The sequence below is a fragment of the Falco biarmicus genome, chromosome 12 (genome assembly GCF_023638135.1).
Source record: "Falco biarmicus isolate bFalBia1 chromosome 12, bFalBia1.pri, whole genome shotgun sequence".
Taxonomy (NCBI): domain Eukaryota; kingdom Metazoa; phylum Chordata; class Aves; order Falconiformes; family Falconidae; genus Falco; species Falco biarmicus.
Genome location: NC_079299.1, coordinates 12,522,951 through 12,534,949, shown reverse-complemented (window position 1 = coordinate 12,534,949; position 11,999 = coordinate 12,522,951). Strand labels below are relative to the sequence as shown.

The 11,999-nt window shown below is 47.7% G+C and overlaps 1 protein-coding gene across 2 annotated transcripts; it reads left to right on the top strand.

The window, feature by feature from the left end:
* Positions 1-287: 287 nt before the first annotated feature.
* On the top strand, positions 288-11,093 carry SERTAD4 (SERTA domain containing 4). 2 transcript variants are annotated; one of them, XM_056357708.1, is made up of 4 exons: positions 288-3,869; positions 4,169-4,334; positions 4,768-4,883; positions 8,074-11,093. In XM_056357708.1, exons 2-4 carry the CDS (start codon positions 4,184-4,186, stop codon positions 8,839-8,841), a joined length of 1,035 nt encoding a protein of 344 aa, XP_056213683.1. In that variant the 5' UTR covers positions 288-3,869; positions 4,169-4,183; the 3' UTR covers positions 8,842-11,093. The 2 variants fall into 2 exon arrangements, with proteins under 2 accessions (XP_056213683.1, XP_056213682.1); XM_056357707.1 differs by lacking the exon at positions 288-3,869 and having other exon boundaries at positions 3,912-4,334.
* The last annotated feature ends 906 nt before the right edge of the window (positions 11,094-11,999 follow it).

The following is an 11,999-nucleotide window of genomic DNA, read 5'->3' as shown; positions in this document are numbered from 1 at the left end:
TTATTTGCCTGCATCTAGTGTTTTATTTTCACATGCTAGGTTGTCTCAGCTCCGCCTTAGCTGTCATCACTCCACCATTGTCCCTACTGCATGGCTCTGCTCCCTTCGCCAGTGATGCTGGCATCCTCGGGCACATATCTGCTGCTCCCAGGGGAGCCTTTATGCCCTCTTCCATGACGCTTTTGCCCGCAGGATGCCCTGCCTCCCTCGGCTAAGTTGGTGATACCAAACTTTTGTTGCAGCAACCATAAATACAATGAGGTTAGGCTGGAATTGTTTGCATGAGATATAGTTGGTTTTTGTTGTTTTTAATGTATGTTCACTAGTCTGGGTATGTGATTATGCCTTTCCCTTTCTTCTGGCTGTCACTTGCTTTCTCAGACTGTGGGTCTGCACAGCCTGCATGCAGTGCCTGTGCGCGGGGATTTCTGATCACTTCTGCAGTGTGAATTTTCTATAAAGCCAGAAAGGTAACAGCTACCAAAATGACGGCAATTTTGTTTTCTAAGCACTGCAATCCAGATGTTAACAATGGTATAGTACAGTAAGGAAACGCTGATTTCCTCAAGCCATGTTGTTATGCAATGGAAACGCTCCCGAATATACGATAAAGACTGAAACCACTGCAATACTTGGGTACAAACCCAGGAGTTAAGAAAGGAATAGCCATCTGAAGTGTATTCCCTTGTCTTTAATGATCTTGGTGAGACCGGCAGCATTGTTGTCATCACAAGCATTTTATATTTAAGTTTGGGTTTTTAGAGGCATTCTGGAACTGTATAAAGAGCCCTTTTCACTGACATCGCATCAGGCTTGTTATAACGTGAATGGCATCATTACAGTTCTCTCATTAACATCATAATGGCTCTGGAGGAATAGTGAGTGAAAACCCCAGCAAATGGAGTAGCGTAGCAATGTATAGTAGTAGTCTTACTGTGTAAAACTGCACACGGAAAAAGTTTGACATTTTAACCTTCAGGCTGCTATAGATGCCTCAGGGTGTCCTCACACCGCATGCATTTGGCTGACAAAATGGAAAAATTGTGGTAGCCTAAGGATGGAGGGCTGGGTTCAATAAAAACTGTGCCTGGCTTCCATGCCACTGAAGGCCACGCAAGGCTCCCAAATGGATTTTTCAAAATTGAATCCAGCCCTCAGTGTCAACCTTTTGCTGTAATTTTGTATAGTAAATGCATTGTATACTCAAATGTACATCTTTCATCCTTTATTTCCAGTGGCGTTAATGGAAATGTAACAATGCGTGTGCTGTTCTGCAAAGTCTCATTGAAACAAACGGGATTTTGGATGAAATCCCTCCATTGCATACGATAATGTAATAGAAATGGGTTGGGCTTACGGCTGGGGGACGATGAGATCTGGTTCTATTTCTGGCTCTGACGCTGATTTGCTGCATGACTTCTGGCAAGATACTCGAGAGTGGATTTTGCCACCCTTAATGGGGAAAAACAGTAGGTTGGCTCTTCAGGAGCAATGCCAGAGGTCCTATTTGTCAAGCTAGGTCCGGTAGCGCTTTTTCAGTAAATACCACCTCATACTTCAGGCTTTCAGTTTTGCCATGTCCAACCACCTTCAGGGAGGCTGACTTTCCCCATGTGCTGAGTACTCACAGCTCCCTTCCCCCTCATTTACAGCAGCTGGAAATCGGTGCTTCTGAAAATCAAACGGGAACAAATAGCATGCCCAGAGCCACAAGCCCTTTTAAAAGCCTGGTTCTCAGCTTCTGTGTGCTGAAGCAAGTCCTGTGCTACAAAATGAGGCTTATTATGTAGCTGAGTGCCACCTATACAGCTTTGTAATGCATGCTGTGTCCTACAAGCTTGGTTTGGGGCTTTAGTTTTCTGGTTGGTTGTTTTGTTTTGTTTTTTCCTTGGGAAGCTCTAATATTTATGCCTGGTTTTTATACAGTTTGGAAACACGGAGAATGTGCATGGACAGTAGCTGTTTATGGAAGTTAACTGGCCTGCCGCTATTAATTTTGCATGTTGTAAATAGCAGAAGCAGTTCATTTACTTTGCTGGTGGTCCAGAGAACTCGGGTTTTTTCCCAGATAAATCAGCAGCACCGTACAGAAGGCATCCCAACACTTCTTTCCTTCCCTCCTCTGTTCGTTCCTTCCCTCCTCCGTTCGTTCCTTCCTTCCCTCCCTCCTTCCCTCTTTCTCTCCTTCCTTCCCATTTCTGCTTAAGCATAGAAAGACCTATTTGTGATGAAATATGGGAAAAAAAAAAAAAAAGCACAGTCAAAATCTCCAGTTCTCATTAAAAAATTCCACAAAGAGATGTCGAATTCATTACAGGCAAAGAAATCCTGACTTTCCCAAAGCAGCAGTGAGTTTCTTCCAACCCTTATTCTCTAAGGACAAACACTGAGTGTTGACATCATGCCAACGTGAGAAGATTGATGTCTCCCTGTGAGTGATTCCTCAGTGCAGATTAATGAGAAGAGTCCATGGGTGCTTTCTAATGACAGCGTAATCTTTTCAGCTACAATATATATGCCTTTTTAGCTGGTGCTTGGGCCACTTTTTGGCCCTGCTCTTAGGTCAGCAGACTGACCCACGTGTTGTTTTGAGCAGTCTTTCCATGTGTCAGTATTCCACTGGTAACAAAGAGGTGTGGGGAATAAATAATATATATTGTCTGTGGCAGGGATAACTTCCAGAGGGCCAGTCTAGCGGCTTGCCATCCCCCATGTCATTGTCTCTTTGCCCAGGAAAACGAAGGTGGCATTAATGGGCTACTGCAAGAAAATGACTGAGAGCCACATGCAGCACGTGATCGGTCGGTTGATTCTGAGCAAGGGGTTTAGGCACCCTGCGGTGCAATGGCGGTGAGGTCTGGCGGCCTTCACAGGCCAGCTGCTTGGGGATTTCAGCTGGTATCCCCTTCGTCTCCCCTCTTCTGCCCCAGTGAGGAGCGCAGGGCAGACCTACGCGTGCAGGCATCTCTGGAACAGAAAGTTAGCACATGCTGGAAGCCCGTTGCTCAATAAAGTAGCAGCCTTGTGAATTCTTCCAGGATTTAAGAAAACAACTGGCAGATGTGAATGATTTATTTTTCCTCCCTCTTCTGCTGCGGTTTATTTTTTCCTCTTGTTCGAGAGCGCTCAGCTGCTAACACAAACAATTGCTGAAATTCCACCTGCCCACCTGCGGCCCCTCCTTCCCGCTGCTCGCCCGGGCCCTCGTCTTCCTCCGAGGGGAACTACAGCCCGCTTTCTTCGAGAGAGGAGGAGGAGGAGGAGGAGGAAGGAGAGGGAGGGGCCGGGCCGCGTCTGGGCGCATTGTTCGGCGCTCCTCTGCCAAGAAATAGGTGACTATGAACTCATCCCTAGCCCCTCGCGGAAAGTTTGCTCCCTTCCCTCCCCTCCCCTCCCGCCTGCTGGCGCGGCAGGAGGCAGCTCGCAGCCTGGCGCTGGCCCTCCAGTCCCCGCTCCTGCTTAATATTCCGTCCGCTCCGCCGATGTTGTGCTTGGCTCCGGTGGGACTGCAACTCACGGCTTGAAACCGGAGCCAATTTTCTGTCTTAGTCTCGCAGTGTTTTGACTGGAGGCAGATCCAGTTCAGTCCGATCGGGGCTAGTGGAAACAACTACCTAAGTCTCTGCTGTCTGCTTCGTTTGGGAGGGAAGAAAGAAGAAAGAAACGCGATCCCTAACTGCTGGGCGCGCTCTCTCGCACACACACACACACACACACACACGCACTCGCACGCCCCGCGGCGCGCACACACACGGAGACACGCACCGCAGGCACACGCAGGCACACAGGCTCGCAGGGCCGTCGGTGCCGAGCGCGCCGTGCCAACACCGCCGGCAGAAAATGGGAAGCGAGTGAGCGGATCCGTGCCGGTGTGTGAGCGGGGCCGGGGGCCGGCGGGAGCGGGGCCGGGGGGCGGGGGCCGGCGGGAGCGGGGCGGGGGGGCGCGCAGCAACTCCCGTGGCCGAGGACCCCGCGCCCTTTGTGGGAGAGGGCTCCGGTCATTTTCCTGCCGTAAGAAGGAAAGCGGGGGAGAGTGTGCCCGTGCCAGACGTATCCGCGGGTATTTGCTATGTGCGCGTCCACAGCGGTGCGACGCCGCGGGGCCACCGAGCGGCGGGGCGGGGGGGCGGCGGGGTGCCGGGCGCTCACCGCGCTGCTTCGCTTCCAGGTGCTGGCGCCCGCGATGACCCTGGTGCTGCCCATGCAGCGGCTCGGCCGCCCCATCGCCGCCGAGGGAGCCGCCGACCTCGCCGCCTACCGCGCCCTCTGGGAGCCGCCCTGCTGCGGCCGCCCCGGCCCCGCCGCCCCGCCGGCCGCCGGGCCCCCCGCCGCAGGTAGGCACCGCGCCGATGGGGGCGGCGGGACGGCGGCGGGGGCGCGGGCCGAGGGCGGGGGCGCTCCCGCGGGCCGGCCCGGGCGGCCGCAGGTGCGCGGGGGTCACCGGGCGCCGCAGCAGCCGGGGCGGGGGACGCGCCGCGGGAGGCTGCCGCCCGGTGCCCGCCGCCCGGTGCCGGAGCGAAAGTTTTGCCGAAGCCGAGCGCCCTGGGGGCGCAGCCGCTCCCCGCGCCGCCCGGTGACTCGCCCTCGGCTGCCCGGGCCGGCGCGGAGCGTGCCCGTCAGGTGGGGGCTCCTTTCTGGTGGCTGCGAACCAATGTGAAAATATGCGGTGGAGTTCTCCCGTAGCGCGACGGGAAATGAAAAGTATTTTGTTTGGAGAACCTCCGGCAAACCGCATGTCATTTGTCATATCTGATTTATTACCCGCAGGATCACATTACAGGGGAATTTCAAATCCTGTAACAACTTCCAAGATCACATACTTTAAAAGGAAATATGTGGAAGAAGAGGATTTTCATCCACCACTCAGCAGCTGTACACATAAAGTATGTTTTCTCATAGTCATTATTTTTACTCCGAGTTTCAGATGCTTAGTAACACTCGATTGACCCATTTCCAGAAGGCTGAAATACTCGGCTGAAATTAGGAGCATGATCCAGCTGTTTGCGCAGAAACAAATAGTTGTCACTTGTTCGCATTTATTGTTTTATTGTCATCAAATTGCTTAAGAAGCAGAGGCATTTCTTCATTTATAACAACTGTAAATGGAAACACTGAGAATAACTTTTTTTTTTCCCTCCAGATTTTTTTGTCCTTAGTTAGTTTTTAGAACATGCTTACAGAAACAGCTCCGTAACAACATTCAAACAGCAGAGAGGAAGAATATAAATAAAAAGGGCCTATGATTTCCCCCCCGCCCCCCACCTCGTTCAAAACTCTTTCCAGGGGAGAAAACAGTAATAGGTTCCATGTACCCCAAATGGGTTACAGATCCTCCAGAAAGACAGGACTTGGAAAGTGAGTGCGAGCTGCTTCAGTATTTAATCCTGTTTATTAAAAAGCTAATAACTCCAAAAGGACAGATTAGTAAATGAAAGAGTATTTTTTTAAATGAAAGCTGGCAGGGGAGGGATTAGAGCAAACATTTCCCAGGCCAGTGAATACATAAATTGAAATCTAAGGGGTTTTTACGAGTGATTTTACGCTCTCGTTCATTAAGGGCTCAGTCCTGTAAGGGATGGAACACCTGGGGTGATGCGCTTAAGGATAGTCTGTGCCTTGAGACACCATCTATACCTTGCTGGATCGTACCCGGCCTGTGGCAGCCCAGTGCTACCCACATAGTATTGGTAATGGAGAGGATACAGTATAATCTGATTAAAGCACAGCTTATGGTAGGCAACAGTGCCACCAGGGCCCCCGAGACAGAAAGCTAGAACAGGTCAAGATGTGGTGCGAGTTCAGAGGTGATCGTTACCTGTGTGGCAGAGGCAGACGCCTAAGGTGCAAGGAATGCTGAGTGCCTCATCCCTACCTGGGACACTGGGCAGGGAGGTCTGCCCAGTGGGATCCTATTTCCCTGGAGGGATTTCCGCAGAGGAGGAACGAGCAGGAACACTGAGCTCGCTTCCCAAGTACCTTAAGAGTAGCCAAAGGAATTTTCAGCTGCAAATAGTGTTGGCTGGGAATAAGTACCTGACCAGGGAGGTGAAAAACTGCCCCACCGTTAATTCCAGAAGGTGTCTGGTCTGTTGCCAGAGCAATGAATAAATAGCACTGAGGGTGTTGAGAAATGAGCTCTGGTTAGTGAGTGTGTCTCCCACATGTCACATCACTCTCTGATTTCAGCCAGTTGTTGGTTGTTTTTTTTTTCTTGGCTAGATAGTTGGATTTTTGTATCAGTGACTATTTCCCTTGCAAAGGGGAAGAATAGTTGGTTATCCCTTTCTTACAGCATAAAAGCCAGTTGTAGAGGTATTGGTAAAACAGACCTGTCCTCAACATTGTTTTGTGCTGTTGTAGAGGTGTACCATGTCACAAGCCCTGGGTCACCCGTTTCTTCCGTTTGGCACAAATACATTCTCTGCTTTGCAGTGCTGAGCTCTGGGGCAGGGAGGATGCCCACCAAGTTTCTTTGAATTTCTTATACACTTTTTTATACCTCTGCTGTCCAGTAAAGAAAGAGTTATGTTCTGACATTACTTGTCCCATAGCGAGTGTGAGACTGTAGGGCCTAGAGCGTCTCTCTGGAGGGTTGCTGGCAAACATCTGTAGTAGAAAGCCTTTGACAACTTGTTCCTACTGGTGGCCCTCCGGGTTGTATCTCCAGAAGGATCACAGTTCAAGGCTTACTGGTTTGCTCCAGGCTTTTATGGCTTCACTGACTGTTGCTGCAGCAGGTATAAAGGACGCAAATTAACCTATAGGCTTAATATAATTTAAAATGAGTCATTTATTATAGAAAATTACTCTCTCTAACAAAGAAGAGCTTCAGCTGTGAACTCACATGAAAAGACGGCCAATTTTTGTTTTTACGAGGCACTGTGCTGCTTCTAAGCCCTGCAGACAGGACCAGGCTGTGGAAAGAGCTAGAGGGCTGGGGAGAGCTGAATGGATGTGAAAAGCAGCTGTGCTTTAAGCTCTTTCAGTCCTCATAGCTACGACTTCCACTCTGCAAAAATGCTGTAACCATGTGGGAAAGGGAAGAATGATCAAGCCACAGATGGGGGGGATTTAGAGCAGTCTCTCTTTGTGCTGTGCTGCTCTCCTCCTACGCAAACCAAATTCTTACTAAAAATGAAAATCAGTTAATAGTGCTTACAGTAGCATGCATTGCCCCCTCTCTTATTTTGATTCCCAGGGTAGCGATTACAGCACAGAATCTGGGGCCTCCCGGGGGCAGTAACCTGCTCGTGCTGCCAGTGCTGAGAAAGGGAGCCCTGGAAGGACCATGGAAGGGAGAACAAATCTATGGGCGTCCAGCCAGGATTTCTGCAAATCCCTATCCTCTCTCCGTTTCCTGACCTTGTCCCTGCCTATCTGCGTTCCCACCGGTCCTGTAGAGCACAGGGTGTAGTACACAGGCCAACAGCTGCTCTCCAGATGCTGTGATGCTTTGAGATGGGTTTCTCCCTGCCTCCCTCCCTGCATGTGCTTTCATACACAAGAGCAGTGTAAGGGAGCTTGGCAAATGGAGACCTCCTCGCTGGAGGGCCTCTTCCCCTGGCAGTGGATGAAATGCTTGGACACTTGCTGTGTGAGGTGATGGCTGCTGGCTGTGTCTTGCAAACTTTGAGGCTTCAGGAGGGGACCTTCGCTTTGCTTTAGAGCTTTGTAGAAGCCCCACGGGGGCGATGGAATTGGCTCCATTTACATCAAAAAGCTCCTAGCTATCACTGGAGCAAAACTGCACAACAATTTTATGTTCTAACCCCACATGCCAACAGAGCCAGATCTGTGCGTCTGGATTTTACTCTGCCATTCCGGCTTCGTGCCCTGCAGTTGCCTCTGTGGTGTAGTGCTCAGCTCCTCACCTCCTAAACCTGGGTGAATGCTGTGGCCAAGCAAAAGCGGGTCCCCGGCTACATGGGGGTGCAAAATGAAAAGCCAGATTTTGGCGCCTTAGAAAGAGAATAACTAGTGGCACAGGGGGAATACTTTGCTTCATTTTCTTTCTTCTTGCTTGGAACAAAACCGGTTGCCTTCAGTTCTGTATCTTCTGTCTTGCATTTTCAGACAATCTCCGTGTTTGAGGAGCGGGCCCATATTCTTTACATGTCTTTGGAAAAGCTGAAATTCATTGATGATCCTGAAGTCTACCTGCGGAGATCCGTCCTCATCAACAATCTAATGAAGAGAATCCACGGAGAGATCATCATGCAGAACAACTGGTGCTTCTCCGCCTGCTCCTTCAGTGGCACCTCGCCACAAGAGTGGTTTGTGCCTCAGGACTGTCCATACAGAAAACGCCTTCGGATGGCAAAGGAAGAGTATGAGAAGCTCCACACATGCTGCTTCTATCAAGAGTGTGGCAGTCACTATTTAAATCTACCCTACTCTGTTAATGCTAGTGCAGAAAATACTTCCTCCTCTTCCTCTTCCTCCTCCTCCTCCTCTTCCTCCTCCTCCCCCCCCTCCATTTCTTTGCCAAGCTGTTCCCAGCAGGTGGATTATGACATTGGCAGTGCCCCTTCCTACAGGAGTGATGACCAGATACCTGCTAATGAAATATTCATCACTAATACCAGGTCTTACAGTAATCAGGAAAAGGCAAAATTTAATGACGATAAAGGAGGTAATGAACCCGAGCGAGAGGGCATCGCCCTAAACTGTGAACCTGTAAGAGGCACCCATGCTCTCGAATGTAAAGGCAAATTTTATGACTATTTTGAGACTGGATGTAATGACAAGAGCACCGTAAGTGAATCTTGGAAAAAATCCTTAAGGAAAAAGGAATCTCTACCAAGTAATAAAATGTGCTGCAGCAAAGGAAGTAAAATATGAGGCATCTTTCTTGCTCTGTTGAAGCATGCGCAGCATGTTCATTTGTCTATCAAATTTTTATTTTGAATGGATTTTTTATAGTTTTCTACAAACGAAACAATCATGCCACAAACGTTATGTATAGTCTCAAATGACTGGCGAGCAGATTGCGTAAAGCATCTCTATGATCTCCATCAGCGGGCTATTTATAAATACGGAGACTTCATAAAGAACGCAGTTGCGTTACTGCTTAGCACTATAGTCTGTACAGCTATGGTGTAGGTTTCATTACTGAAAATACCAATCAGCCAGATGGGGAAAACATATCGTTTTATATATCCCCGCCCCCAAGAAGTCTGCCATTAATTAAGAAGAACCTCTGTTATGTTTACCAAGGAATTAGAAGTCTGGTAAACAAATTGATACTACCAGCAAGGGTGATGTGCGCCTCATAACTCAGTATTTGTTCTGACAAAGGACTGTCTTCGTGGACTGGGAGTAAACCATCCTTATCTTTTGTACTGATACTTTTGAATTCCTGGATTCAACGTCTTGTTCAACTGACAAAATAGGACATTGCATAAAGAAATAACCTGTTTATGGGATCTTAACCAGAAACAACACATGCAGCTCAAGTACTTGCATGTTTTCACCTCGGCTGTAATAACTAATGAGGCTTGTTGTTTATACAGGGCAGGTTTTTTTTTTGGTGCCTTACTTTTTGTCTTAATTTTTGCCAGCGTGAAAATTAAGTATGAATCAGTGATACAGCAGGGATTTAACCTAAACAGAGAGAAAAAAAAACCCACCCAACCCACAGGGTGGATCAATATTATTAGAAACCTTTAACCTTTGAAGTACTGAGTTCAACTTCCTATTCAAACATCTCTGTTCTTCCTTTTTGATGCTCAATTGCTTTTTGATTTGCCATCCTTCGGAAGGGATTGAAGAAACAATAGAGAGATGTCTCTTGTAAACAAGCATTCGATGCTTGAGTGTTTCTATGGCAACTGTCTGTTGCTGGGGCTCTTTTTTTTCCCTCTTCGTATAATGAAGTTCATGAACCAGTGGCATGTTTTATACTTTATTCTGTTTCGCATAATTTCTCTCCTTTAGATTGCAAAAGCATGCGGGAGTTTTCTATGACTTTTGCCGTTGATTTAAAAAAGACAAGAAAAGAAAGCAAAAAGCACAATGTTAATCAATAATGTGGTGATAAACACAATTTTATCTGAATGAATGTAAGGAGTTTAATTTTAAAAAAGAACATTTTGGAGAAATGAGCTGAGATTTCAGTGGCTAAGGACAACATTTAGTCATCCCTAGGTAGACCGTTTGCAAAAATGTGCTGTTTAAAATGCCCAGAAGACATCAGCCAGGTTGGACCGAGAGTATTGTGAGTATTAGATCCACCAAATTAATTGGTTCCCACAGTCCCTGTAACAACTGGCAGGATGTGCTTGGTAAAACAGCCACATCCAAGCCACGGCTGACTCATAATAGCTGTCTGTTCCCACAGCATCATGCACTCAAGAGACATCTTCTCCACTTGATTCTTGTCCAAAGGGCGAAATTCACCTCTGCTGGGGGAGCAGCCAGCTTGGTGCAGGGCACAAGGGTCCCCAAGAGGGCCACCCCCGTGGGCTGCCCCAGCTTGGTGCTGGAGTCAGCCAGGTCTCTGGGTCAGAGACCTGCTCTGGGTTTCATGGGTTTGGCCTGGGTCTTCCTGGGCCATGGCTATTTTGGATAGTGCGTGCACCCCACAGTCTCGTTTGCAAATTGGACGGTTTCGATGATTAAGCCCAGTGGTCACAGGAAAAAGCTGCCCCCACCTTCCCAGCCAAAGTGACCACAAGGAGAGTAGGACAGAGATCAATGATAACCTTTATGCAGTCAGGTGAGTTGGAACCGATAAGTTTGTAAGGGTTATCATTGTGAAGAATGACAAATGAAGTATAAGTCCCACCTGATTTCTCCAAGACAGAGGCTTTTTTATTAATAATAATAATATTAAATATAGATCTCATTCATACAGTGTATGAGTAGGATCGTCATTTAGACATTTGTCCACAAGGACCAATTTTTTAAAAAACCTGATTTTTCTTGTGTTAACCCAGATAGTCTAGTAATGTCTGCTCTTTTCCAATATTTGATAAAACACTTGATGTTTTAAGCTTAAATATTAGATGCTTGTATACTAATGTGGTGTTGTAGTAAAGTGAAATTTCCTTGATATATATTTATTAAAATGACCAAATTTCATTTTAATTTTACATCTCCAATGGCTACTGGGTCCTTTCGCCCATGTTCCTCTCCCTTACCCAAGGAAATGCCATGTAATCAAGCTGCTCACTGCTGAAGAAGTTGCACTGCAGCTGACTGTGCACCTCCAGCTGAGTCCAGGACAGAGCTCAGCCTTCGCGGGGTTTCGGGGGCCATTAGGACAGTCTGAAGGTGCACCGAGAAGCAACAGACTTCTCCGTGGACTTGCACAGATAGCCAAGGAAAACGCCTGGCCAAATGCTGCTCAAATGGCAAATCAGCTAACACTTTTGGGGTGGCTGAAAGGGGCTCCTGGGTCTTCAAGAACAAGCCTGCACATAAAACCCATTGCAGAGTCTTCTGAGCTGAATTTGCACTGAGGTGATGTGTGGGACAACTCTCTCTCTATTCTGGCCTCTCTACCAGCTTATTTAGTTCCAGGGACACCTAGAAGTTAACCTGTTAGCGCTCTGGACAGTGTTACTGAGTGTCATCAGGATCTGTAAGAGATGAAATGTCATTTAATGAAGGTGGGCCTAAGGATAAGTGGTCTTTTATGCCTTTCTCTAGACCCTGCCTCACAAAATAATAGCAAATACTGAAAGTAGATGTATGGGACTCGGGAGTCCACTGAATTATCCTGTTTGCTTCAAAAGAGACGAAGGTATTTCATGTTAGAAAAGGGAGTTGGAAACACCTTTGTCCAGTTGCCAGAAATAAAATAGACCTTGATAGGATTTCCAGCCTGGGCTGGGCTGAATAGATTTCATGGTTTAAATTTGGTTTGATTTATGGCATATGAAAAGTGTAAACCTGATAGGCCTTTTCCCCATTACACACTCCAGTACTAAGGACGTTTTGCTAGTATCACAGATTCTCAAGAAATAGTTCTTTTCCAAGATTATACTAATGCCTTT

Bases quoted from the DNA above. Each gene is read 5' to 3' on its own strand.
- SERTAD4 (XM_056357707.1), top strand. From the start codon at position 4,070: ATGTGCGCGTCCACAGCGGTGCGACGCCGCGGGGCCACCGAGCGGCGG. The intron at 4,335-4,767 runs GTAGGCACCGCG...TATTACCCGCAG, and splicing joins CGCCGGGCCCCCCGCCGCAG to GATCACATTACAGGGGAATT. The intron at 4,884-8,073 runs GTATGTTTTCTC...TTGCATTTTCAG, and splicing joins TCAGCAGCTGTACACATAAA to ACAATCTCCGTGTTTGAGGA.